Source organism: Anguilla rostrata, chromosome 2 (assembly GCF_018555375.3).
Source record: "Anguilla rostrata isolate EN2019 chromosome 2, ASM1855537v3, whole genome shotgun sequence".
Taxonomy (NCBI): Eukaryota; Metazoa; Chordata; class Actinopteri; order Anguilliformes; family Anguillidae; genus Anguilla; species Anguilla rostrata.
In genome coordinates this window covers 3,266,178-3,291,161 of record NC_057934.1, presented here as the reverse complement: position 1 = coordinate 3,291,161, position 24,984 = coordinate 3,266,178, and the positions used below count along the sequence as shown (strand labels likewise).

The 24,984-nt window shown below is 46.0% G+C and overlaps 1 protein-coding gene across 4 annotated transcripts in view; it reads right to left on the bottom strand.

Annotated features, from left to right (window-relative positions):
• Positions 1 to 6,038: 6,038 nt before the first annotated feature.
• The window catches only part of rims1b (regulating synaptic membrane exocytosis 1b), a 92,472-nt gene continuing 73,526 nt past the window's right edge, over positions 6,039 to 24,984 (bottom strand). For 3 of the 4 annotated variants that reach the window (XM_064315826.1, XM_064315837.1, XM_064315847.1), the window contains 12 exons: positions 24,752 to 24,829; positions 23,303 to 23,413; positions 22,398 to 22,510; positions 20,148 to 20,263; positions 19,854 to 19,969; positions 19,175 to 19,336; positions 14,409 to 14,623; positions 12,365 to 12,509; positions 10,908 to 11,020; positions 8,798 to 8,899; positions 7,904 to 8,043; positions 6,039 to 7,778 (listed from right to left, as the gene is read on the bottom strand). In XM_064315826.1, coding sequence (XP_064171896.1) covers positions 7,560 to 7,778; positions 7,904 to 8,043; positions 8,798 to 8,899; positions 10,908 to 11,020; positions 12,365 to 12,509; positions 14,409 to 14,623; positions 19,175 to 19,336; positions 19,854 to 19,969; positions 20,148 to 20,263; positions 22,398 to 22,510; positions 23,303 to 23,413; positions 24,752 to 24,829 — 1,630 coding nt within the window. In that variant the 3' untranslated portion in view covers positions 6,039 to 7,559. Of the gene's footprint in view, positions 7,779 to 7,903; positions 8,044 to 8,797; positions 8,900 to 10,907; positions 11,021 to 12,364; positions 12,510 to 14,309; positions 14,330 to 14,408; positions 14,624 to 19,174; positions 19,337 to 19,853; positions 19,970 to 20,147; positions 20,264 to 22,397; positions 22,511 to 23,302; positions 23,414 to 24,751; positions 24,830 to 24,984 lie in introns of those variants that run through there. The other variant, XM_064315854.1, reaches the window with a different exon arrangement.

Here is a 24,984-nt window from a genome sequence, read left to right as displayed (position 1 = left end):
GTTGCTGGGGGTGGATGCGGTGGCTACCCCTACCACCCACCCCCTACCCCCCCCCCCACCCACCCCCAAGTGCCTGATGCCCTTTTGATTAAATTTTTTTGTTTTTTTACTTGAACTTATTTTATACAAGTCTTTCACTACACGTCTTCTCCAAACTCCAAACAGCAGAGGTGTTGGGTTATTAACGGACTGCAATCAGCAGCCGTGTTGGGTTATTGCTGGCTTCCCTCATTTCCAGACCGCTCCACTACTACCCGAGAATGTCATCATCACTGCAGTCCACCATAGCACAGTATACTGCACAGCCATTGTCCACTAAATGTGCAGTCGTGTGTTTTTTGTCCTTCTGCCGTCTCTGCACTTCTCTACAGAGCAAGTAAAAGATGTGTATTTGAAGTTTGCTGTTGTTGCTTTTAACCGGTACATGATCGTTAAAAAAATTAGGTTGGTCTCTCAAGGAATAGCCCTCCCTACCTGCTTAACCTGCCAGTTTGAGATACATTAAATCTTTGCAACATACCTACACTGGTCTCCCAGTTCTCTGAATAAAAACCTGGCATGTAGAGCCTTAATACTTTACATTGCAAATGTAAGGAAGGAGGACACTGCAGACACGGGTTCCTGTCCAGACTGCTCCACGTTGTGCTCGAATGTGCAACTCCCACCCCCTTCTCACCAAACACCTTTAGTTTCTCCAGGGTTCCCTCTTAGCCCCATGATGCAGGCGTCTGAATGCGAAAGGGGAATCGCTCAGCTTCCGAGGGCAAAAGAGAAAGCGCTTAATTCTGATGACACAGGGAAACCGGCTGACTTTTACTACACAAATGAGACGACATGAAAATAACACACATCCTGCTGAACTGAGAAACAAGAAACATGACGGCAAGTAAGTTACTTTGTTCACTACATGTTCACAGAGCAACTGAAGTCGGGAGCTGTTGGAATATCTGTAGGACAAACTAATGACAACTATCAAGACCAACTGGCTAGCTTTTATTTTAAGTTCACAATAAATATTAAAGGTAGGCTATATAGTGGCTTTACAATAATTCCAGAATTTTATGGACACTTATTGCAAAAATGTCCACATCCAGTCTAAGATATTCAGTTCAGAGTTAAAGAAGGGCCTATCTGAAACAGCTGATAGTCTATCTGTGTTCAGGTTATTGTAGAGAAAGACAGAGAGAGCTGAACAGGGGTCACTTCAACTGTCCATCCAGTGGAGTACAGTGATCCATCCCCTCTGCAAAGGTTTGAGGAGAAAAGGATGGGCACATTAGCTCCAATGCATACTATGCATCATCCACTGACAAAAACACGCCCTCTAGTGGATACATGCAGGAAACACAACATCCACTGAACTCACAAATTACTTGTTTCAATGTTTACATTGAATAGTTTTAAGGGAGTGTTCGAGACAGCAACTGGCCAGATGTATTATAAAACAGAACTGTGTTTTACAATACATCCGAAACAAATGATTTTACGAGAGGAAATTATTTAAACACAATTTTATCACTTGTTTTATCTGCCTAATAAAAATTAAGTAGCTAAGAAAAGTTAATCGAAATCATGTGGAACAGTTCAGCATCTATCTGAACAACTTCCAAATAGTGAAAGAGCAACTTGTAATTCAGTGCTTATAGAACTTTTGTGTAGTAATTATTTACAAGGCTTTATATTCTACATTGCAGTCTTCAGAACTGAGTGTGCTATATAATAAAGTTGCATTTGATTGATGATTTTAATGGTCATAGCACTTGGTTAAGCTGTTTCTCTGCATAAAAACAATTAGCACTTTTCCAAAAAACAGTAATTAGTTCTGGCAACATGGGGGGCATGCCACAGGGGGAAAAAAACAGATCAGATCCACAATTAATTCAAAGTTAATTAAAAAAAAAAAAACTTCTGACAAATCATGCTGTTATGGCATTTCCTTAAATTGTATTCTTTATAGACTTACATCACATATTCAGAGTTTGCAGTGGGCATAAACAACCTCCTAATTTAATGAATTTCAAGCAGGAAAAAAAAAAAAAAACATCCAGAAATTATACTGCAATTCTAATTCCGCAGCATCACAGATATTCCTCACACACAGCTGGGGTGAGTCAAATCATACACCACTAATTACAGCGAAGTCTTTAAGCTGCTGTATTTTACATCCCTGTTAAAAAGGGATCCATGTGAGAGACATACAAAATATGACGTATTGTATAAGCATATATACTATTGCTACACTTAGATTTATGAACACATCAGAACAGAGTACTTGCAGGAAAAGGAATATTGATTAATGTCATTTTTATCGAGCTGTATCTAATACTGAACACAGCAGTGACGTAGAAAAGAGCACGATATGGCATTTCTTTCGACAAGATTAATTTTAAAGCAACTATGAAGTTTGGAGAGAGTAAAAAAAAAAACATGAATTTTGATGTTTAGTTTATATTTCAATGATAGTTGTTTGTTTATTAATCATACATATCTCTTCCATCTACCCCAAGCAGACTTCCTGGAAGCTAAAGATTAGCATCTTCTAATAACTCAATTTTTCTTTCTGCAAATTCAGTGTTTTCTGTCTATCGCAGATCAAGACTACAGGGTCCAGTCAGCCAAGGCGTGGGAGATTTCCTGCACAAGTTTCCAGGATCCTGCTGCTCAGCTACAGGAGAATGTCATCCATGCCACCAGCATTGCATGCGCGCCATCAAGAAATTACAGCAGATTCCTTTTTATTTTACTTTATTTTTTTACTTCAGGCTTGGGGAGATGATCATCTAAAAAAACAATAGCTTCTGGTCAAGTTTGTCCAGAACAACCAGTGGTGAACAAGGGCAGAAAGTCAATCAAAGGTAGAAAGTAAAAGCCCTTGTTTAAGTGATCATTTTTTGATAGGATTCTGAGGTTCTAGGTCATTTCAGCACTGTAGGAATAGGACCATATCACAAATCCCTGAGATTATTTACAATTCCTAATTATTTATCATATAACATTTTAAATTATGTTTGGGTGATCATTTTCACTAGGGCTAACAGGAATACAATTAAAAATTTAAAAAGATAGCAAATTATCCTTTGTTCATTTACTCACTCTCACTTATTTATTTAGAAATCACCCGAGTTTTTCTGTCATCCAATAAAACTAAACTGCACACAGAGGGGGGGCAATGCATACAAACACAGCAACCGTAAGGACCACAAACACGCGGACTAATAAACACCTGAATAGGCCGGTCGTACAGTCACAAGACAGACGTCTTTCCTTTTGGACGCGCGTGACTGCATGGCTGTCCCTGCCTCGCACACACAGTTCATTGCTGACGTAGCAAGGAAACTCGCGCAACTGCGGTCTACCTTAACGAGGTGCGCGTGAAGCGTACTCCTCCACTGCACTGGCCGTGCAGCTCAGCTCGCGGTCGACTGAAGGAGGATTGTCCCTTGTTGAATGGAGAACTGCATGCCGTTTCCTGAGTTTGGGTGGGTTGTGTGCACCAGACTGTGGGCGCCAGCACGAGTCTTTTTCCCATGGCCGACCAGGTTGCTTTTTCACTGATCAGAGTAGACGTGCTAACAAATAAGCACTTCCGTTATGTGAGCGAGCCGTGTGTGGTTGTTGTGGCCTATATGAGTAGGAAACTCCTTCCGGTGAAAAGAAGCATACTTCTCCATTGTTTTCAATAGTTTCCTCATTTTTGTGCAACCATTGCAGTAATTCCGCTATACAAGACAACGAACAAAGTCTATATTGCGTTGCATGGATAAAATAATTTTGCTGGCCATCTAGTCAACATTAGTTTGCTGGTTAAACATTTAACCTAGACAGATTATCGAATTCCCATCGCATCATCTAGCAAAATAATCCGACGCAACATAATATATATAGTAAAATATTGTTTACAGTTAAAGCATTTTTATGATTTTATGGTTGATTGTGCCATACTTGTTTCGGCAATGAGTACCTTGTCATCCGCAGGGAGGTCCGAACTGGTGGTTTGTAGTCACTGAAGCAATCGGTGGCATGTTCGATTGTTTTCTGAACTCGACAATCCAATCATGCTACTTGGCTTTTGGATAACACTGGGTTTAATCGGATAAAATGAAATAACTTTTGAGGGAAATTAGCCGTCATCGAATCTGTGCTTGATCTGGTTGTGTAAATGTTTAAAATGCATCTCTCGCCTCGAGTCCTGCTAGGCCCTGCAGTCAGGTCACGGGTTATCTATCTTCAATTCAAGTCGCCAACTTTGAGAGCGGCACTGGAGTTGAAGTCATGTGACTTCCGCCCACAACTCGACCTGCATGTGCGCATGGGTAAGCGACTGCATCTATCCAGTAGGGTGTGTGTGTTGCATACACTGCATTGGTTACATATGTAAATATTTAGCATATAAAGCCACATTGGGATACATTATTTACATTGGGAATAGAGCATCACGGTGTAGTACAGAGGCTGTCCACTAGGTGGGGTTCGGGAAAACAATGCTTGATACTTAGCGAGGGTCAGGAACCGAGTCCCGAGGGATCGGATCTCCCCATCCCTTCTATTATTCTATGTACTCTAATGAAAACCTCCCTATTCGCATGTTCCCCGCGCCCGAGCGATCTCTGCTGCTTTTGTTTGATGGCTATCGCTACCACAGACATATATATTCAGGATTTGCAGAACCAAGAAAAATATTGCTTTCTCACAAGGGGATACTCAAGGCAAATTCAAGTACATTTTAAGGTCATGTGATTGCGTATTAAGACCACCACTGTGAGTGAGTCCTCACTAATTGGCGAAGGTTGGGAACCTCAGGTTTATTTATTAGAAAAAAAACAGTAATTGATTAGGAAAGTACAAATAAATTTTCTTCCACACAGTCTTTTATTTGTAAATAATAAAAATGAACTCTTTTAATATAAAACATACACATCATTTGAGCCACATCTGTTATACAAACAAGAAATGTTGCAGTGAATACTTTTTATACGTTCTTTTGTTTCAGTGGAACACATAAATTGTAAACAATCAGCATTTATCAATTAATTTTTTTTCTTCATATTTTATTTTCAGGAATACTGACAAAAAAGTAAAGTAAAGAAATAAGCCTCACGGGATGGGAGAAGTGAACTTTATTAAACATGTTTACATGACATGATCTGAAGGTTCAGATGAAAGAGGGGTGGTGGGGGGGGGGGGGGTGTAGTGATCTGACATCTATTTTAGAACTGGAGTGTCATCGCCCAGTGTTGAGCTGGGCTACTTGGTATGACTAAAACATTAAAGCCCACTCCCCCCAAGGTACACCAGTATGGACCAGGCCCAGCTCAGCAGTCCCTGTGGTCTATGGTCCTAAACAATCTGCTTGGGTATTTCTCACAAGCGTCACTCATCCACACTGTTGTCTCTGACAAATACTGTGTGTCGAGTGCCTGTGAGCGTATGTGTGTCTCTGTAATCACATTTCATGCGTATATGAAATGCGCTTATGTAAATTTAGAATCATTTATACTCCATATATTGTTTGTTTCGATTTACACATTTATATTTTCTACTTAGTACCAGCCAAAAAAAAAAGAGTAAATTATAGTGTACATACACATGTTCAACAAAAGGAGTACTAAGCTTGGGCTGTCTTAGTACTGCAGTAGAGCACTTTCTTCCGTAGGGTAAATTAAATACAACAGAAGAACGTTTTAAAAATGTTCGAGACATTCGGCAACCAGCGTGAGGGACAAGTTCTGGACTGGTTCTGCACCAAATGTCTACACGCGTGATATGAATGGCTTCTGTTTCTTGGTTATCTCTTTAATATTAATTACGAGCAATCTGTACAAGTACATGCAACATACAAGCTGGCCTACGGTATGTGGAACTAACACACATATCTATTTCAATAACTTCTTTTTTTTGTGTCTGCTTTGTTTTACAAAATGTGCATGCAGCTTGGAACAGTTCCAGAGTCATGCTGCCTCTCACTGTGAGGACAGACGGAGGCCTGTGATTGGTTGTGTTCTACTGTCTTTCTCCCAGCCCGTCTGATTGGTTAACTGTCACATTCACAGAAAATGCATGAGGGAATTCTGAATGATTTATTTAGTTTTCTTTTTTTTTTGTCTAGTTTTTTTTGTTTGTTTGTTTGTTTATTTTTCCCCCACAAATCTAGGCAAAGAGGAAATGAAACTGACGTAAACGAAGCAAATCTTAATTTGACTTTTTTCTTTTTTTTCACCATTTTTTTTCAAAAAGTTAAACTTTTTGCAGTAAAAAATCAAGCTCTTGTGCTTGCGTTAATCTCAAAATAATGTAAACAGAAGTCTGATAAAAACTCTAACATGTGCAGGGTTTCCACCCCTGAAACAGTCAGTGAAACTGAACCGAATATTTTATTTTATTTCATTTTATTTTAATCACGCTCTCTCCGTGGCAGGCCGAAGTGTCCCCAGCGACACGCGGGCCCTCGCCATGGCGACAGCTCAAAGTGGCTTATGCTAAAACCCCTTTTATTGGTCGACCCCTCAGAGGAGGTAAGAATGTACGTCTGTCTACACAGAGAGGCTCGAATTCCACACGTTCATGATGCAACGGAGTGAGTGGCACTACAAGCAAGCGTTTCACTGTCAAAATAAAAGTAATAATAACAACAGTAATAATAATAAAATTAAAGTGACGCTGCTTCTCCTAAAAAGTCCCCAGCATCAGTAGCAGAGAGATTGCTTTGTTTTTTCATTTCAGTTTTTTTTTCTCCTTTTCTTCTTTGTTTTTTTATTCCATGCAAAACATCAGAAAACATAAAAACTCTTTCTTTTTTTCTCATGATGCGAATGTGAGCGCCAGTGTGCAATAAACAGAGAGAGAGAGAGAGTGAGAGAGAAGATAGTGGGGAAAAACAAGAGCGGCGTGTGACGGACAGACTGGAAAGGGCTCTGTGCCGAGGGGTAGGGGCCCGGGGCCGGACCCCGCGGCGCCCGCGCACGAGGAGAGGATCGCCACGGCAACATCACACCCAGCCGCCGGCGCGGAACACCTCCGGACGGTCAGGGTCCGACAGGACCGCTTAACGAGCGCGGGTCCCTCACTGCTGCCGTTCGGGTTAAAAAACCGGCCTGCTTTCAGCATTTAAACCCTGTGGTCCCTGTGTTATCACCTCATCCCTGTGTTTTCACCTCATCACTGTGTTATCACCTCATAACTGTTTTATCACCTCATCACTGTGTTATCACCTCATCCCTGTGTTATCACCTCATCCCTGTGTTATCACTTCATCAGAGTTTTCACTCGCTTTCTGTGACAGCCCTATTTTTTATTTATTTATTTATTTATTTATTATTATTATTTTGAAGAAATAAAAAACATAACGAACACGAAATAAAAGAATGACAAACAATTTTAAAAAGAGAGAGAAAAAAAAACTACTAAAAATCAAGGAAAGCTACAGGAGTGATTGTCAGGCTCCAACAAAGCTTTGATCGTGATTCTGTCTGTTTCTGATTGTTGCTCTAAGTTTTTAAAATTTATTTTCTATCTAACCCACCCGACCCCCCCCCCCAGTAATTCGTTCTCCCGCGAGTCTACTAGGACCGAACACCGGGGGGTCCCGACGAACTGTCAAGCGATGACTGGGAAGCGCGTCGGGTCAGAGACGCTAACGTGGGATCCACCAACGAGGAGGGCGGAAACAGTTTGTACCAGCCAATCACTGTACTCGATAGGTCCAGCTCCTCCAATAGGATCTGTGCAACTCCCATGAAGCATTTGTGGTCCATTCGCCCGTAGTCTCCCCAGACTATTACCTAAGAGGGAGAGCACACAAACAGAAATGGCGGTTGAGATACGAGCCACTTCGGGGGGTATAATAATAATTAGCTTCAGTGGACTGAGAAGGACAGGAGCGACCCACCTGGTCTGCGGGACCTACCTGCAGAACTTTACCCTGTGGACTCTCCTCAAAAAGTAGCGCTTGCTGATAGAGGGGATCAAGTGTTTTTCGTGCAATCTTTGTTTTCTTTTTGGCTACGTACGCTCCGTTATCCAGCAAATAGACCTTAACATACGGGGCTGGAGAAAGAAAAGAAAGAAAGAAAGACACAGTGTTCTCAAACAGGAAAAAAAGAGAAATCGATTGTTCCCGTTCCTCGCCTCAATACCTTTGTGCTTCATTTATTAAAAATGAGGACAGAGGCGTGAGGACTGCTGGCTCTTCTGAGACCAAAGCATCACCAGACCGTGAAAAGTTCAGCTGGAAATCCGCACAACATTGACTCAGAGCGCCGAAGGACAGGTCTAATTATGACGTCCTCCTTTGTGTGCTCATAATTTCGCCCCTTGGTCCTGTTACATAATGGCTAGCTACAGTCATGGGAGGTAAACAGGAAAAAACAAAAGCGTATAGCTGGTTCCCCCTGAGACCTTATATAAAATATATACTAACTATTTTTTATTTATTATATTTTTTTTTTCAGACAGTACAGAACTCACCTGAGGCTGTCCATCTCAAAATGAATAAATACAAAAATGCCAAGTAAATCACATCTTGGCTAAGTTACTGCACAACAAAGAACTTGGGCCACACTGAAAGCGGTGGGGTTCTAGAACACTTGACTTCCAAAACTCCACAAAGAACCTACTCTTCGAAAGGGTTAACACTGAGCACAGACTCGACGCACTGGGCTCTTCCAGCGATTACGGCATCACTGTGTCAGCACTGAACATTTTAAGCGGCAAAAAGGCACAGAGCTCTCCAGCTGTTAATAGCCACAATGACAGCTGATGTGCTGTGTATTGGAGGTATCCGACGCACAAAATCTCTCACCGGGGAGGGATTTGGACCCGGGTTTCTGTATGAGGCCACGGGCTCTGATCACCTCCACCTCCAGCTGTCCTTTCTTGTCCATCATTCCGATCTGAATGTCTCCTGCACAGGAGAGGGGGAGAAAAAACGAGGTGGGACACAGCGAGGACAGCAGCTACCAAGATTAGCCACATTTCATTACATCACATTAGATTTATTTGGCAGACGCTTTTATCCACAGTGACACACTGCCTGGCCAAAAAAAGTTGCCGTTTGGATTTTTTTGGACAGTGTCCACTGTACAAGCCTCTGGAGGCAGTGTTATGATCTGGGGTTGCTTCAATTGGTCAGGTCTAGGCTTAGCAACGTTACGCGGCAATAAAATGAAGTCAGCTGAGTACCTGAATGTACTGAATGACCAGGTTATCCCATCAATGGATTTTTTCTTCCCTGACGGCACGGACATATTCCAGGATGACAATGCCAAGATTCATCGGGCTCAAATTGTGAAGGAGTGGTTCTGGGAGCATGAGGAATCATTTTCACACATGAATTGGCCACCACAGAGTCCTGACCTTAACCCCATTGAAAGTCTTTGGGATGTGCTGGAGAAGACTTTACGGAGTGGTTCGGCTCTCCCGTCGTCAATACAAGATAATGCAATTCGGGACGGAAATAAATGTTGTGATGTTGCATTAGGTTGTCGAAACAATGCCACGATGAACGCGTGCCATAATCAAAGCTAAAGGCGGTCCAACGAAATATTAGAGTGTGTGACTTTTTCTTAGGCCAGGCAGTGTACAATAAGTGCATACCGAAGGTCACTGGAACAACTACAAAACACAGGTCCGATAAGGTGCAGTACTCACTGTGTAACTGTTACTCATAGCCATGAACACATTTAAGTCCAGTTCACACAGTAAGCGTATGCTTAAAAAATGCCAATATTGTTCTACACAGATTTTTCAATTAATTAAAATGAATTTCAATTGAAATGGAAGGGACTCTGTCTTCTAAGATATTGTGTAAATGTTTTTTTTTTTTCCCCCCTGGAAATAACATAAAAAGGGGACGTAGACTTAGTTAAGATTTAATTACAAGGTTTTAGTGTGGTATCTGCCTACCAAAAATATGAATAATATTTTAATCCTTAATAGACCAATCAGCATGAGCTCTCTTTAATAGATGAACTAGCAATAACCTTGAATTTATACCTAATCTTTACCCTTGTACCTGAAATTAAAGCACCAGTGGGGTAATATTTCCCGTTAGCCACTGCAGGTCTTATTGACGGGGGTTGTTGCAACAGGAAATTAGGCGGGGAGAACATGCTGAGCGGTCTGCATAATCATCGCTCAAAAAGGTCATTATGTTTACTCGCTCTATGCTTTAATGAAATTCAACAACAGCAGAGACATCAAAGTGCTATCTTCAGCGCTATTGGCTACTGGCTATGTATTTATTTTGGCTGTCGAGCAAAACATTGGGTAGAGAGAGAAGCTGAGAAGCCAGAAGACAAGCTGTGATGCATTAAGAAAAAAAACAAAAAAACACCAATACAGGAGTTGAGGAAGATGGCCTTCTCCCAGCGATGGGACAGCGAGGTTCAATGAGATCATTAATTATGAAGTAAACAACCGTTTTGGTCCCATAAATATGTGCAGCTTTGCTTTAAAAATGAGAAGCAGCTTCGCTGACATTTTCTTCTAGCGACAACAACAGGCAGGTGAGCGTGGTCATCCACAGTACCGTTGGAAAATATAGAGGACAGTTTTCAAGTACGGCCCATTGTGTACTAAAAATATGCACTATACAGTACACCTTATGCTTAGTAGACTATACAGTACACATTATGCTTAGTAGACTATACAGTACACCTTATGCTTAGTAGACTATACAGTACACATTATGCTTAGTAGACTATACAGTACACATTATGCTTAGTAGACAGTCCATACTTTGAGGACACAGTAGTCAGGAGGCTGATTCCAATACAACTGTTGCATTCTCATGTGAGATCCATGCCTTTTGATTTGTTCCAAGAAGCTATTTATGATTGACAGCACATTGTAGCTCCACCCATTATGGCGATCATGTGACCTCATTTGCCTCATCACTGCCTTCTGCTTACCGATGGCGGGCGTGGCGAGGGTTTGCCTGCCAACCAGCTGAGCGGGGCCCAGTCCATCCAGGAAGTCGCTAAACTGACTGTCCGCCCCCAGACGAACCCCTGAGAAGATGAGACTGGGCGAGAAAAAAAGAGAGTCCAGGTCAATCAGCATATTAATGGACGATATTCCTGTTGCTATGACACTGTTGCTATGGCATTCCTTCATGATCATCAGCAATCATTTTGTCATGCAGTCGGGCAATGAGAAACATTTAACGGTTTAATCCAGTTTAAACCCCAGGCCCCCCCCGACCACTAACAGAGTATTTAACATTAGCCCCACAAAGGGCGAGCATTTTCAATTTTAATTTTGTCGAACACGATCTCACTGGAGAAAACTCTGATTCCGTGACCTAATCCTTTCGGGTATGTTGGGTCAGAGATGGCAGCCATTGTGCTGGAACGCACCGCGGCAGTATTTAATAGTCCCTCTCCGGGTAATTAGCGTCTTATTAGCATGAACCGCTAAGTTCTGAGGTCCCAGTCCGTCGTCACGCATCGTTAAAGCGGAGCGGTGAGTGACAGGAGGGCTGTCCAATCAGAGCGGTGGCCTGATTAAGGATGCTGCTGGCCCCGTTTCTGGAAGGGCAGGAGACTCACAGGGGGGGGGCGTGGGACCGTCGGGGGACGAGCAGTTGAGGAGGAGGGCCGTCTGAGTGAACCACTCGATCCGGGAAATCGACATCACCTCAGAGGGGCACCTCATTACCTCGTGAATCCGCAGCGCGGATTTTATTTTATTTTCGACAAAAATCGTCTGAATTTCTGTATGAGTGACTGGCCCATTTGTGGAATTAGTTTAGATTTCATTTCTTTCTTTTCTAAGGACGATTTTTCTCTCTTCATTATGAGAGGTAATGATGAACACAGATTTGGTTAGGATTAAATGGCCAGTGAGGATACCGGGCATTCAGCTAGAATCAAGATTGTGAGCCAAGAGCTAAATTGATTAAGTCATTAAAATGTATTAATCAAGTATTTTGTCATAAAACAATTAAAACTATTCATGGATTTATAAACAATATTAATCTCATATCCTAAGCTAAGTTAAGACACAGACAGGCAGAGAGAGAGAGAGAGAGAGAGAGAGAGATATGAACTTTCAGAGTTGTAGCTGTTCATGCTGGGTGTGTGTGTGTGTATGTGTGTGTGTGTGTGAGAGAGAGAGAGATACTCACTTTCCCTCTGAGCTGTAGCTGTTCATGCTGGGTGTGGGTGTGTGTGTATGTGTGTGGGTGGGTGAGAGAGAGAGAGAGGTACTCACTTTCCCTCTGAGCTGTAGCTGTTCATGCTGGGTGTGTGTATGTGTGTGTGTGAGACAGAGAGAGAGAGGTACTCACTTTCCCTCTGAGCTGTAGCTGTTCATGCTGGGTGTGTGTATGTGTGTGTGTGTGAGACAGAGAGAGAGAGGTACTCACTTTCCCTCTGAGCTGTAGCTGTTCATGCTGCCGTTGTTGGACTCGCGGCTGGCCTGGCGCGGCACGGCGTTTCGCGGGTACTCCACGGCCATGCCCGTCTCCTGGCTGCGCTGGATCTGGCCCTTGTTCTTCTTATTGCCCGCTTCTGCCAACGGCAAACGGACCAGAAGCCCCCCCGGTTAAAAACAAAACACTGAGCTTATCCGTTCTGCCCGGATACGGGGTCCCGTCTGAGTGATTGTGGTCCCTGTTACCCCTGAACACAGTTCACCGGGTTAGTGTTCACATACAGGCCCCCCACTGCGAATCGGAACAGCTAGCTGCGTGGTGTTAGGCACTCCAGAAGGGCATTCTTAAAAGTGTGACGTCCTTTTTTTTAAAATAAAAAATATTTTTTAAAGAGGAAACTGAGGTTCTCAGGCGTATGCTTGTGGAGTTAGTCTGTGCCAATATCTAATAGAGTGGCCTGCTATTTTGATATAATCATAATTTTTTTTTTTACACATTATGAGAAATGAATCAGACAGAAACATTATGAGAATACTTTGCAAAACATTCATTTTCACCTTATTTTATGAGAAACATTACAGGAAATTTTGATTGTTTTTTTTTTTTTCAAAGTACAACTCAAAATTATTCTCACATCAGACAAAATGTTCTGTAGTGGGACTATTTTTAAATAGCACTGTAGATTGCACCAGATCAACCATTTCCCCCCTCCATATTTAATTCCTCTGTGTGTGAACTTAATAACAGCTACGCACAGTTTGTAATTAGAGACCAAGCCAAAAAAGCAATACCCCACACAGACACCAAACAGAAACGGGGACAAGAAATCTCTCAAAAATACAAACCTCTCTCTCTTCTAAGAAACGTTAAATTTGTAAACTCTGAGAACATCTCCCCACAGCTCCGGGCCCGTACCCCACAGCAGAGCTGTTACCCCATAAATCCCTGTCACCTCACTGGTCTCAGCTGTCAAACGGGGGGTTTTATTAGGACACGAACAACACAATAAACTCCATATAAGGGCCACAGGGTTTGAGGAAAATGCTAAAGCATTTGCAGGACAGCTTAAAGGAGAGGGTGTTTATATGTCGGACTATATGAGTTTACACAGCACTTTCCACTACCCAACACTCCTGTAGGATCCACACACTCCCCAAAACAGATGTATTAAGAACAAACATTTTTTAACACCCGTCCATGCCTAGTTAAGGACAACACATCTTGTGTTGTTACCTTCATCGCAGTCTGTGTTACAAAGACACCCCTTAGTAACGCATAAATTGTACATTTTCAACACAAATGCAGCAACTTTGACACAAAACGTGTTGAAAGTAACATGGATTTAGTAACACAGAAAGTGTGTTGGATATTAAAAAGCAATGCCCGTATGACAGTATGCAGTTGGAAGGCTTGCGGTGCTTGTCAAGTTAAGTTAATTAGCAGACTCTGGGATTTCTATAATTAATTTAAGAACAAACATCAAGTCAGGTCTTTCATTTAGCTGCTTCTTTTTATTCTACAGGAACACAAAGCCCCACATAAGTGACCCTCAGGACTTCATGTTATTTCCAAGGCGAGGAAAATCATTGAAAAATCTCTGTAGGACAATACATGGGAATTTAAAAAAAAATGAATTTCCCGAATTGACCGGATTGAAATGGGGATGACCCCCACCCTGAGGAAGACCTTTGTGGCAGGTTCTTTCCACCTCTGGACCTTATAAACTCTGTGTGCGTCTGTAGGACGGGGGGCGAGTAGCAGAGAGGGATCAGTGGTAGAGCAGGGCTCCCGTGGGAAGGCTAGCAGGCTGATTTGGGGGTGGGGGGGGCGGTGTCGCACCCGTCTGGCTGTGCTGGGACGTGCTCATTGGGAGGGGTGGCTCGTGTGGGGAGGGGGGGATCTCATTGGGTTTTGGGGGTGTGGGGGCGGGACGCACCCGTCTGGCTGAGCTGGGACGTGCTCATTGGGGAGGGTGGCTCGTGTGGGAGGGGGGATCTCATTGGGTTTTGGGGGGGTGTGGGCGGCGGGGACGCACCCGTCTGGCTGAGCTGGGACGTGCTGCGGCTGCGGCGGGACCCCACCATGGCGACCACGCGGGCGCTGAGGCTGGAGCGGCGCTTCTTCCCGCCGGAGCCCAGCGAGCCCAGCGCCGTGTCCGATTGGCTGCCGTCCGTGCGCTCGCGTGAGTAGATCTCCCCGCTCACGCTCGTGCTCTTCAGCATGCTCCGCCCACACGCGCGCATCTGCCTGCTGGGGGGCGGGGCGGGGGGGCAGAGAGGGGGGAGGATGAGAGAGGATGATGATGATGATGAGCAGTAGAGGGAGAGGATGATTATGAGGAGCAGGGGAGGAGGAAGAGGAAGACGTGATGTAATGTGGGAAAGAGGAGGATAAGAAACGATGAGTTTATTCGTACCTGCTGCTCTGCTCTGCGATGGACCGGTTTCTGTGAGAATAACAGAGCGCTCCTCTGTCTCTAAAAGTGCGGATGCAAGGGCCTTCCCCCACGGACACACACACACACACACACAGAGCACGTGCACACACACACACACACACACACACACACAGAGCACATGCACACACACACACACACACAGCATGTACACACACACAGTGCATGCACACGCACGCGCACACAGACACACACACACACACATACGGTCACACACACTCTGGACCTCTCAGCCTGGGAAGCTCCACCCACCCCCAGGGATCTCTGCATATTAATTCACCCACTGGACATTAATCCCACACATTTACCCTTAAGCTACTCATCATTCACACATTAACACATGCTGAGATTACACTAAAATGTTGATGTTATCCAGGTTCTACTTAACGGCTTCGGTGTCAATTTCATTTTAAAGACAGAGAGAGGATGTGCTGAAATTATGGTAATATAAACAGAAATCACAACAATGGCTCTATAAAACAATGCACGGCACAACATAAACATAAATATAAATAAATAAAAGGAACACATCAAATACAGGTAGAGGATGTATACGGATTGTTTTTAATGAGTTGATAGAGCAGTAAAACAATGATAATGATGTTTAGCAAAAGCAGATATGGAGGAATCTAAACAGAGCAGTTTTTTTCATTTTTTTTTAACATACTACAACTACTACACCTACAACACTGCTGTACCGGTCCAAGCCAAATCTAGTCCATCCATAATTTAAGCAGACAAGCTGAGCACACAAGCCAGAATCGCTATAAAATCAGACGTTTGCTCTGAGGGAAACTCTCAAGAGGAGGTTTACCCACAATGCTCACTGCCGTCAGAGGATGATTGACAGGCTCCCAGAGTTTCAGCCAGAGAGAGCTGCTGCCGTGTATACCTCTCTCTCTCTACCTCCGTCTCTCTCTTTCTAACACTCTCTCTCTACCTCTCTCTCTCTCTTTCTAACACTCTCTCTCTACCTCTCACTCTCTCTCTCACTCTACCTCCCTACCTCTCTCTTTCTCTCTCATTCTCTTTCTACCTCTCTCTATATTTACCTCTCTCTCTTCCTCTCTGCTGGAGTGAGTTTGTATGTTTGAACCGTGTCAGGCTTTATGTTAGAAGCAACAGGGCAGCCGAGCTGACTGTTGCTCTCCCTGCTCTGATCTCCCTCTTTCTGTGTCTCTCAACAACATGATTTGCACTCATGACCTGAAGCAAATAATGATCAGACTAACATCCCGCTCATTTTAGAAGGAACCTTTTCAGCAGTGCGACTGTATCGTAGCCCTTTTGCTTATGACTCATATGACTGCATGCTATAACTTCCTGCTGCTTTGCTGGGGGTTCTCGAGCGTGCTAACGTGCTAGCGAGCTGTTTTGCGAGGGGTTCTTTAGCGCACTAGTGAGCTGTGCTGCGGGGGGGTTCTTTAGCATGCTAACGTGCTAGTGAGCTGTTTTGCTGGGGGTTCTTTAGCGTGCTAGCGAGCTGTCTCGCTGGGGGTTCTTTAGCATGCTAACGTGCTAGTGAGCTGTTTTGCTGGGGGTTCTTTAGCATGCTAACATGCTAGCGAGCTGTCTTGCAGGGGGTTCCTTAGCATGCTAACGTGCTAGCGAGCTGTTTTGCGGTGAGTTCTTTAGCGTACTAGTGAGCTGTTTTGCTGGGGGTTATTTAGTGTGCTAACGAGCTGTCTGCTGGGGTCTCGCGCTAACATGCTAGCGAGCTGTCTTGCTGGGGGTTCCTTAGCATGCTAACATGCTAGCGAGCTGTTTTGCTGGGGGTTCTTTAGCGTGCTAACGAGCTGTCTTGCTGGGAGTGCTCGGGCGCGCTAACGTGCTAGCGTGCTGTTTTGCGGTGAGTTCTTTAGTGTACTAGCGAGCTGTCTTGCTGGGGGTTCTTTAGCGTGCTAACGAGCTGTCTTCCTGGGAGTGCTCGGGCGCGCTAACGTGCTAGCGAGCTGTTTTGCGGTGAGTTCTTTAGCGTACTAGTGAGCTGTTTTGCTGGGGGTTATTTAGTGTGCTAACGAGCTGTCTTGCTGGGAGTGCTCGGGCGCTAACATGCTAGCGTGCTGTGGAGCGGCCCGCGCGGAGCCTCCGCAGGTAAGGGAGGAGGCAGGGGCACAGCGTGCGCAGCGCCCCGAGCCGTCTCTGGGGCCTGCGGATCAGCTGCCGCGTGTCCGTCCGCTCCGAATCGGTCAGCGTGCCGCAGGACAGACTGACCACGCTCAGCGTGTCCGTGCCCCCGCCCCCCTCCCTCAGCGTCCCGCCGCCCCAGCCGTCCCGCGCCGTGTCGGGGCAGGGGAGGGGGAGGGACCGGGGCTCCTCCGAACCCTGGAGGGGCGTGAGAGAGGGCCGGCTCACGGGGGCCGGGGCGGGGGGGCGGTCCACGTCAGGCTGGGGGTCCATGCAGCGGGAGCACAGGAGGAGACATGCCAGGGGTGAGCTGGGACACACACCACACACACACACTCACACAAACACACATACTACACACACACACACACTCACACAGTACACACACAGACACACACACACATCACACAACACACACACACACACACACACACACACACACACACATACATACACACACACATTCACTCACACACGCACACACACATACACACACACATGTACAACGATACCACACATGCACACACGCACACATGCACACACACACAGGTGACCACCCTACCACACCACACACACACACACACACCACACACACACACACACACACACACACACACACACAACACACACACACACACACCAGCGACAGACACATACACACAACATGACACAGATGACACACACATGACACACACACACATGCACACACACACAGTGACACACACACACACACACACACACACACACACACACACACACACACACACACACACACACACACACACACACACACACACACACAGCACACAGACAGCAACACATACACAACATACACACACACGACCATACACAACACACACACACACACACACACACACACACACACACACACACACACACACACACGCACAGACACATACACACACACACATGTACACACAGATGACACACACATGCACACACACGCACACACATGCACACACACACAGGTGACACACACAGGACACACGTACAGGCAGAGAGAGGGGAAACTAATAAATAAAACGGGGTCATGCAGAAAGTAAAGGAACTTGCATCCAAATCTTCTAACAAAACAAAGCAAAGGCGCTAAGCATGTTTCAGGGTAGTGGTGCAGCATGCGTGGAGAAACGCTTGACAGGGGGAAATGACAGACAGGTGGAGGAAGTGACAGACAGGTGGAGGAAGTGACAGACAGGTGGAGGAAGTGACAGACAGGTGGAGGAGGTGACAGACAGGTGGAGGAAGTGACGGACAGCTGAACCAGCAGGAGGAAGCAGATGGTCATATACCGCAGCAGGATCGACCCTTTGAAAAGGTGTTCCGGAATGTTCTTGAAACATCCCAAGTCGGTGTTCTAGAACTCCATTGCATTCAGTCGTGACGTGTTACACCGGCACTGGAGTGTCCAGTTAAGAGCATTCTAATCACCAATTCGCGATCTTGCGCCTTAAAAGGTTAGAGCTCCAGCACACAGCCTATCCACAGACACCACAGACACCCCGATTCCTTTTCCCGGTAGGAGGTGGACACGCTGAGCTGATCTTCTGTGCACACTTTTATATGGAGGAGAACATGAAAACCTGCCAGGTAGACGCATGGAAGTCTGCATTTTCAGGTATTTCTTGAAATATATTTTGGTGCAACCTGTATAAATTTACCATAACTGACTAGAAGTCCCACAAATATCACAGTGGCAGCAGGAGGAAACCTTCCACCAAATCAAATCAGTTCAGTCTTTTCTCAACAAACTTCAAACTGCAAGCAACTTCAATTCGATATGGACGTGAGGGAGATTATTCAACAACCATGGTCAACCATGAAGGCCAGGGGTCTCCAGCCCTGGTTCAGAAGAAGCACAGGGTGCACTGGCTTTTACCGTTGCTCAACACGTATTTGATAATCATTCAATCAAATTTTATTAGTACAGTGCTTTTCACAAAAAATTTGGAACAGAATTCTTCATAGCATACCCAGACCAGCCTCAGCATGTGACCGAGAAGGGAGGAGGAGGAGGAAGGGAAATGAGGGAGGACTGGGACGCAGTGCTAGGGAGGGAGGTGGAGGATTGGCTAACTGGACCAGAGTGGGCGGGGCCAGGGTGTGAGGTGCCAATCAGGACACGCCCCCGCCACCTGACAGCTCTCTGGCCGAGGCGTGTCCCAGGTCGGACCTCCACTCCACCAGGGGGCGACCTTTACCTGACGTCCCCCACGGTGTGCCGCCTCCTCTTCAGCTCTTCAGAGAGGCGACTCTCTCCCTCGCTCCTCCTCTCCTCCGTGCAACTCAGCCCCCACGATATCCTCCTCTCTTTCCTCTCTTTCACCTCCTCCTCCCCATTGCAGCTCTCTAAGGACTTGGACCTTTTTTTTGCGTTCGGCCGCGGACGACCCCCACCCCCACCCCATCCCATCCGAGCATGCAAGGGTTAACATGCAGAGCGTTGTCATGGAAAAGAAACGACAGATAAGGCAGAGTTGTGAAAAGGCAAAAAGAAACAGCGGTGCAAGGACAAAAAAAAGCAAAAACAGAAAAGCTTCATAATAGCACTTCTCAGATAAAATGCATTATTGCTATTTTTGTGTCTGTGGGAAAAACAAATCTCAGCCATGTAGAATCTTAACTTAAAAAACTGGAAACAACATTTACACCAACAAAACAAAACTGAAGAAGCAATATGACAAAATGATAAATGGAACACAAGACAGAACAGCTAGCATAGAGTTTTAAAACGGCTGAGAAAGCCGTGTTGTATCCTACAAAAGCAGCCAACGACGCCTGAACAACAGACGACGGGAGACAGATCATAGCTCAAAGAGCTACACTGGGCCATTTCTCAGGTCTGCCCCCCGGTGGAGAGATTCTGAAGTGCGGGCTCACCTGATGCGTCCCCTGGGCCTCTCCGACTGTATCGACATGGCCGACACATCGCTGATGTCACTGTCGGAGGACTTGGCGGACATGTTGTCAGAGCTCCTCCTCTGCTCCTTGTAGAGCTGAAGGGAGAGGGAGAGAGAATGAGAGGGTGGGGGGTGGAAAGAGGGGAGAGGGGTTGGGAGTGGAGAGGGGTGGGGCGGAGCATGGGGGGATCAATAGGGGTGGGGGGGAGTGAAAAGAGGGGGAGGACTGGAGAGGGGGGGAGAGAGCGGGGAGTATGGGGGGTGGGGGGCTCACCTCACGCTTGGTCTTGAGCTCCAGCTCCAGGTCCTGGCTGGAGCTGGAGGCGGTGGAGGTCCTGTAGGAGTGAACCTTCATCTGCAGCTGACGAGCTCGCTCCTCCACTGCTAGGGCTGGAGCACAGAGTGAAGGGTGAGAAACACACACACACCTCTATACACACACTCACACACACCTCTACACACACACACACACACACACACACACCTCTATACACACACACACACACACCTCTACACACACACACACACACACACACACACACACACCTCTATACACACACACACACACACACACCTCTATACACACACACAACACACACCTCTATACACACACACACACACACACACACACCTATACACACCTCTATAACACACACACACACACACACACCTCTAACACACACACCTCTACACACACACACACACACACACACACACACACACCTCTACACACACACACACACACACCCTCTATACACACACACACACACACACACACTCTATACACACACACACACACACACACACCTCTATACACACACACACACACACACACACACACACCTCTATACACACACACACACACACACACACACACACACACACACACACACACACACCTCTATACACACACACACACACACACCTAACACACACACACACACACACACACACACACCTCTATACACACACACACACACACACACACAAACTACACACACACACCACACACACACACACTCTACACACACACACACACACACACACACACACCTCTACACACACACACACACACACCTCTATCACACACCACACACACACACACACACACACACCACACACACACCTCTATACACACACACACACAATACACACACATACAACACACCCAACACACACACACACAACACACACACACACCAACACACACACACATACCACACATACACACACACACACAAACACACACACCTATACACACACACACCACACACAAACGCACAAAAGCACTGCACGCACACACACACACATCTATATACACACACACCCATGCACAAACACACTCCTATACACACAGACACACACAGATCATAACAGAAGGGTACTAGGAGTGAGGGCTGGGCTGGGAGTATTACACCACTGAGATGGTGATGAAAGCCATTCGGCATTCCTTCAGGTTTCCTAACACTCATTTATTTTTAATAACATTAAACAAAGAATCACCTGTCCCACTGCTTTTCACAGAGAATGAAAAATGAGAATCACAATAGCGTATTTTTTATAATAAAATTTACGGTCAACATGCCAGTGCCAGGCTTGAATTTTAAAAAATATATTTTGGTTGTTTTTACTTGCAATGAAATGGCTAAGCGGCAGGAAATTAATTTTGATATCCTGAAATCGATGGAACTCGTTAATCACTGGATTTAAGGAAGTGGGCTGAAGAGCCGAGAGAAAATGGAAAACACTTTAATTCAGGCAGTGTCACCGTGTTCTCGGGGAAACTCTCTCTGCTCCCCTTTTCTCCTCGGCCTGCGTAGCAAGTGCGTCAGTCCAGAGTTCTGAACGCAGCTGACGCGTGTCACTTCCTGTGTGTCACTTCCTGTGTGTCCCATTTTTCAGTCGGCTGCCCAGGGCTTTGCTGTTTCCGCCAATTTGACAAAAATCCGCCAACTGTGCCGATGCGCAGGATTATGCGAGCAGAGAAAAGGGTCTCAGCCAGACGACACAATAATGCAATTTAAACGTCTGATATTATTCACAGGAGCTGACACTGCAGCTCACTCAGTCCCTCTGCTCCCAGCGAATAAGTGCCTATCAGACCAGCGTCAGCACCGGTGCGGGGACACACTTTATTACACTCACACACACCGTTTCATACTCACACACACACACACACACACACACACACACAAACACAATTTCACACACACACACACATGCAACACCCACTTTCTTCTCTTTCAATCTCAACACACCATCACAAAACCACAACACACAAAACAATTTACACACACATACACAGACACACGTACAAACACCACAAACACAATTGCACCACAACCAGCCCCACACCGTGCTTCTCTTATACACACACACATCACCACACACACACACACACACACGTACACACACACAAACACAATTTCACACACACACACAGCCACACACACACAGTCTCTCTCTCTCTCTCTCTCTCTCATACACACACACTCACACACACACACACACACACACACCAAACCTTGCTCTATGCTGCTGCTTTTCAGGGGGACCTGCGGCAGCTGCCTCCCCCTGCGGCCTGATGAGGGGGTCCCCGTGGGAGGGGAGTGGGAGGGGCTTCTATGTGCATGTGCTCTGCGACAGACAGACAGCGAAAGCAAGAGGGAGAGGGGGCGCAAGTGAGAGATGTTAGACATTAGAAAGCCCAATAGTGTTTAAAAGAGATGACGCACAAGGTGGCCTCACTTTACATTCTACCATTTACCCACTGTAGCGTTACTTCAGTGCAGAAATGTACCAAAGACTATAAAGACTTTAACAGAACCGAAAAAGGATAAGTCCAGAACACCATCAAAATGAACCCTCTGTACAGAACTATTACAGGTTCCACAGGGTCCAAATAAAAAAAACAAAAATACACAACAGACTACAAATCAGTCGGGGCACAGTAGAACACAGGGCATGGACACGTCTTCAAAACCCACCAATCACAAGCACTCGTCCTCAGCAGGAAGGAAGACGGCGTGAGCAATGGGACAATCAGTGCAGAACACAACGGTGCAGTATGCTTGAATAAGAAGCCTGGTCTGTGGACGCACTGTGCGGTGCACCTTTATGAAATGGCACAGGACGGGGATGACAGACGCTAAAGCAAAACTTCACAAACAGAAATTACGTGGATAATCAGGAAGCGATTGGATAGGCCACAGGAAGTGACTGGAGAGGACAAAGGAAGTGATGGGCGAGAGGACACACAACATGATTGGACAGGTCACAGGAAGTGATTGGAGAGGACACAGTAAGTGATAGGGGAAAGGACACAGGAAGTGGTTTTCCGGATCACAGGAAGTGATCAGGGAAAGAGAAAGTCAGACAGCAGTTTGTGGGGAGGGGGGGGGGAGCTCCCATTTAGTCCTGGTTCACAACCTGTCCAGTTGGTCTGAGCCCGGGCAGAATCCCCCAAAGGGCATCTGACCCAGCGGCTGCAGAGGCAGTGGCTTTCCTCTGCTTCCCCTTAATATAGAGGTGGGCTGCAGTCTGAAGACCAGGCCCAGTGCAATGGAAAAAGGAAACAACAGAAAATAAAAACAGAAAAAAATCACACACACACACATGCACGCATACACAAGCACGCACAGCATCAGCACACACTCCGCTACATGCAGGCACACACCACTCACGCAACCAACCACAACGCAGCACAACACACTCAGCAGCACACACACACACTCACACACTCACGCACACACACACACTCACGCTCGCATGCAGGCACACACACACTCACGCACACATGTACGCACACACACACTCTCACACAGACACACACACAAACACATACAAGAAAAAATATAGACATGAAACAGAAAAATGAAGCAGCATTCAATAAGCAGGCACAAAAGAAGGTGAAGGAACTGCATGTCCATAAAATGGCAGACAGACGCAGGGAGTTTATTAAAGGAAAGAAGGGAAGGCACTGCCACGATGAACTCAGGGGGAATTCTGCACTCCTCGTAACAAACAGCTCACCAGCTCAAGTAACGCATCTTGCATAAATATGATTTTATGTATCAGCAATCTGAGGAACCCTCACTGACAGGACTCCCCTCATAGGCTGGTCTGCCAGTACCTCAGATTCTCTTTGAGTAATTCAACTTTGTGTAGAATAATAGAAAATATAAATGGACACAACAAGTAGACAGGACAATAAATAAAACAATGAATTCATTGGAGGTGGCGCAAATGCTGGTGGTATAAATGCACTTGTTCACCATTTGCTTTAACCATTTGGTCAATTAAAGCAGATACACAGAGAGTCATACAGGGAACATATGTACTGTCGAAGCACAGCGATATCACAAGCACACCACCACCAACACAGATGCACACTGAGACTGATCGCCATGGCAACAGTGATTAAGGACGAACAGAACTCTTATGTAGCTGAAGCAGCAACTGGGGGCAGGGTAGGCAGGAGGGGGGCGGAGCTTCTGGGCTCGGGGAAGGGGCGGGGCTGCTGCGCACGTTTCTACTCCTACAGCTAGCCGGCTAGCCCACACTCTAAAAAGCAAAAGGGGTGCGAAAGGAGGTCCAGGAGAGAGAGGAGAAACCGCAGCGTCTCTCCATGGTTTATTTTACTGAGCGGAGAAGACAAGTAAAAATGGTGCTTGGAGCAGGACGGACGCCCCCCCCCCTTCAGGTTTTTAGAGTGCTCTCTAAAAGCTATACACGGACTGAGTCACAGACGGCTAAGCTACAAGCAGCGGCGGGCGAGAGAGGCGGGGTGGGGGGGGGGGGGGGCGAGCGGTCGAAGGCGGGCTCTCTGAGGCTGTTGGGGTGGGGGGTAAGAGTGGAGGTGGGGGGGGGGAGTGGTACCTGTCGTCTTCGGGGGACGCATGCTGGATTAAAATCCTGGGGCTTGCTGGTCGCCTGCGTGGCAGGGATTGGGAACCCCTGAAGGTGCACCCCCCCAAAAGTGCCCACAAGGGGAGAGACAGGAGAGACACAGGGTGAGAGATAGAGAGAGAGAGGGGGGGGGGGGCAGGGGTCACTGCTCACCGCTCTATTCTTAAATGTGTTCACCTTTATCTCTATTTAACCAGGTGCCT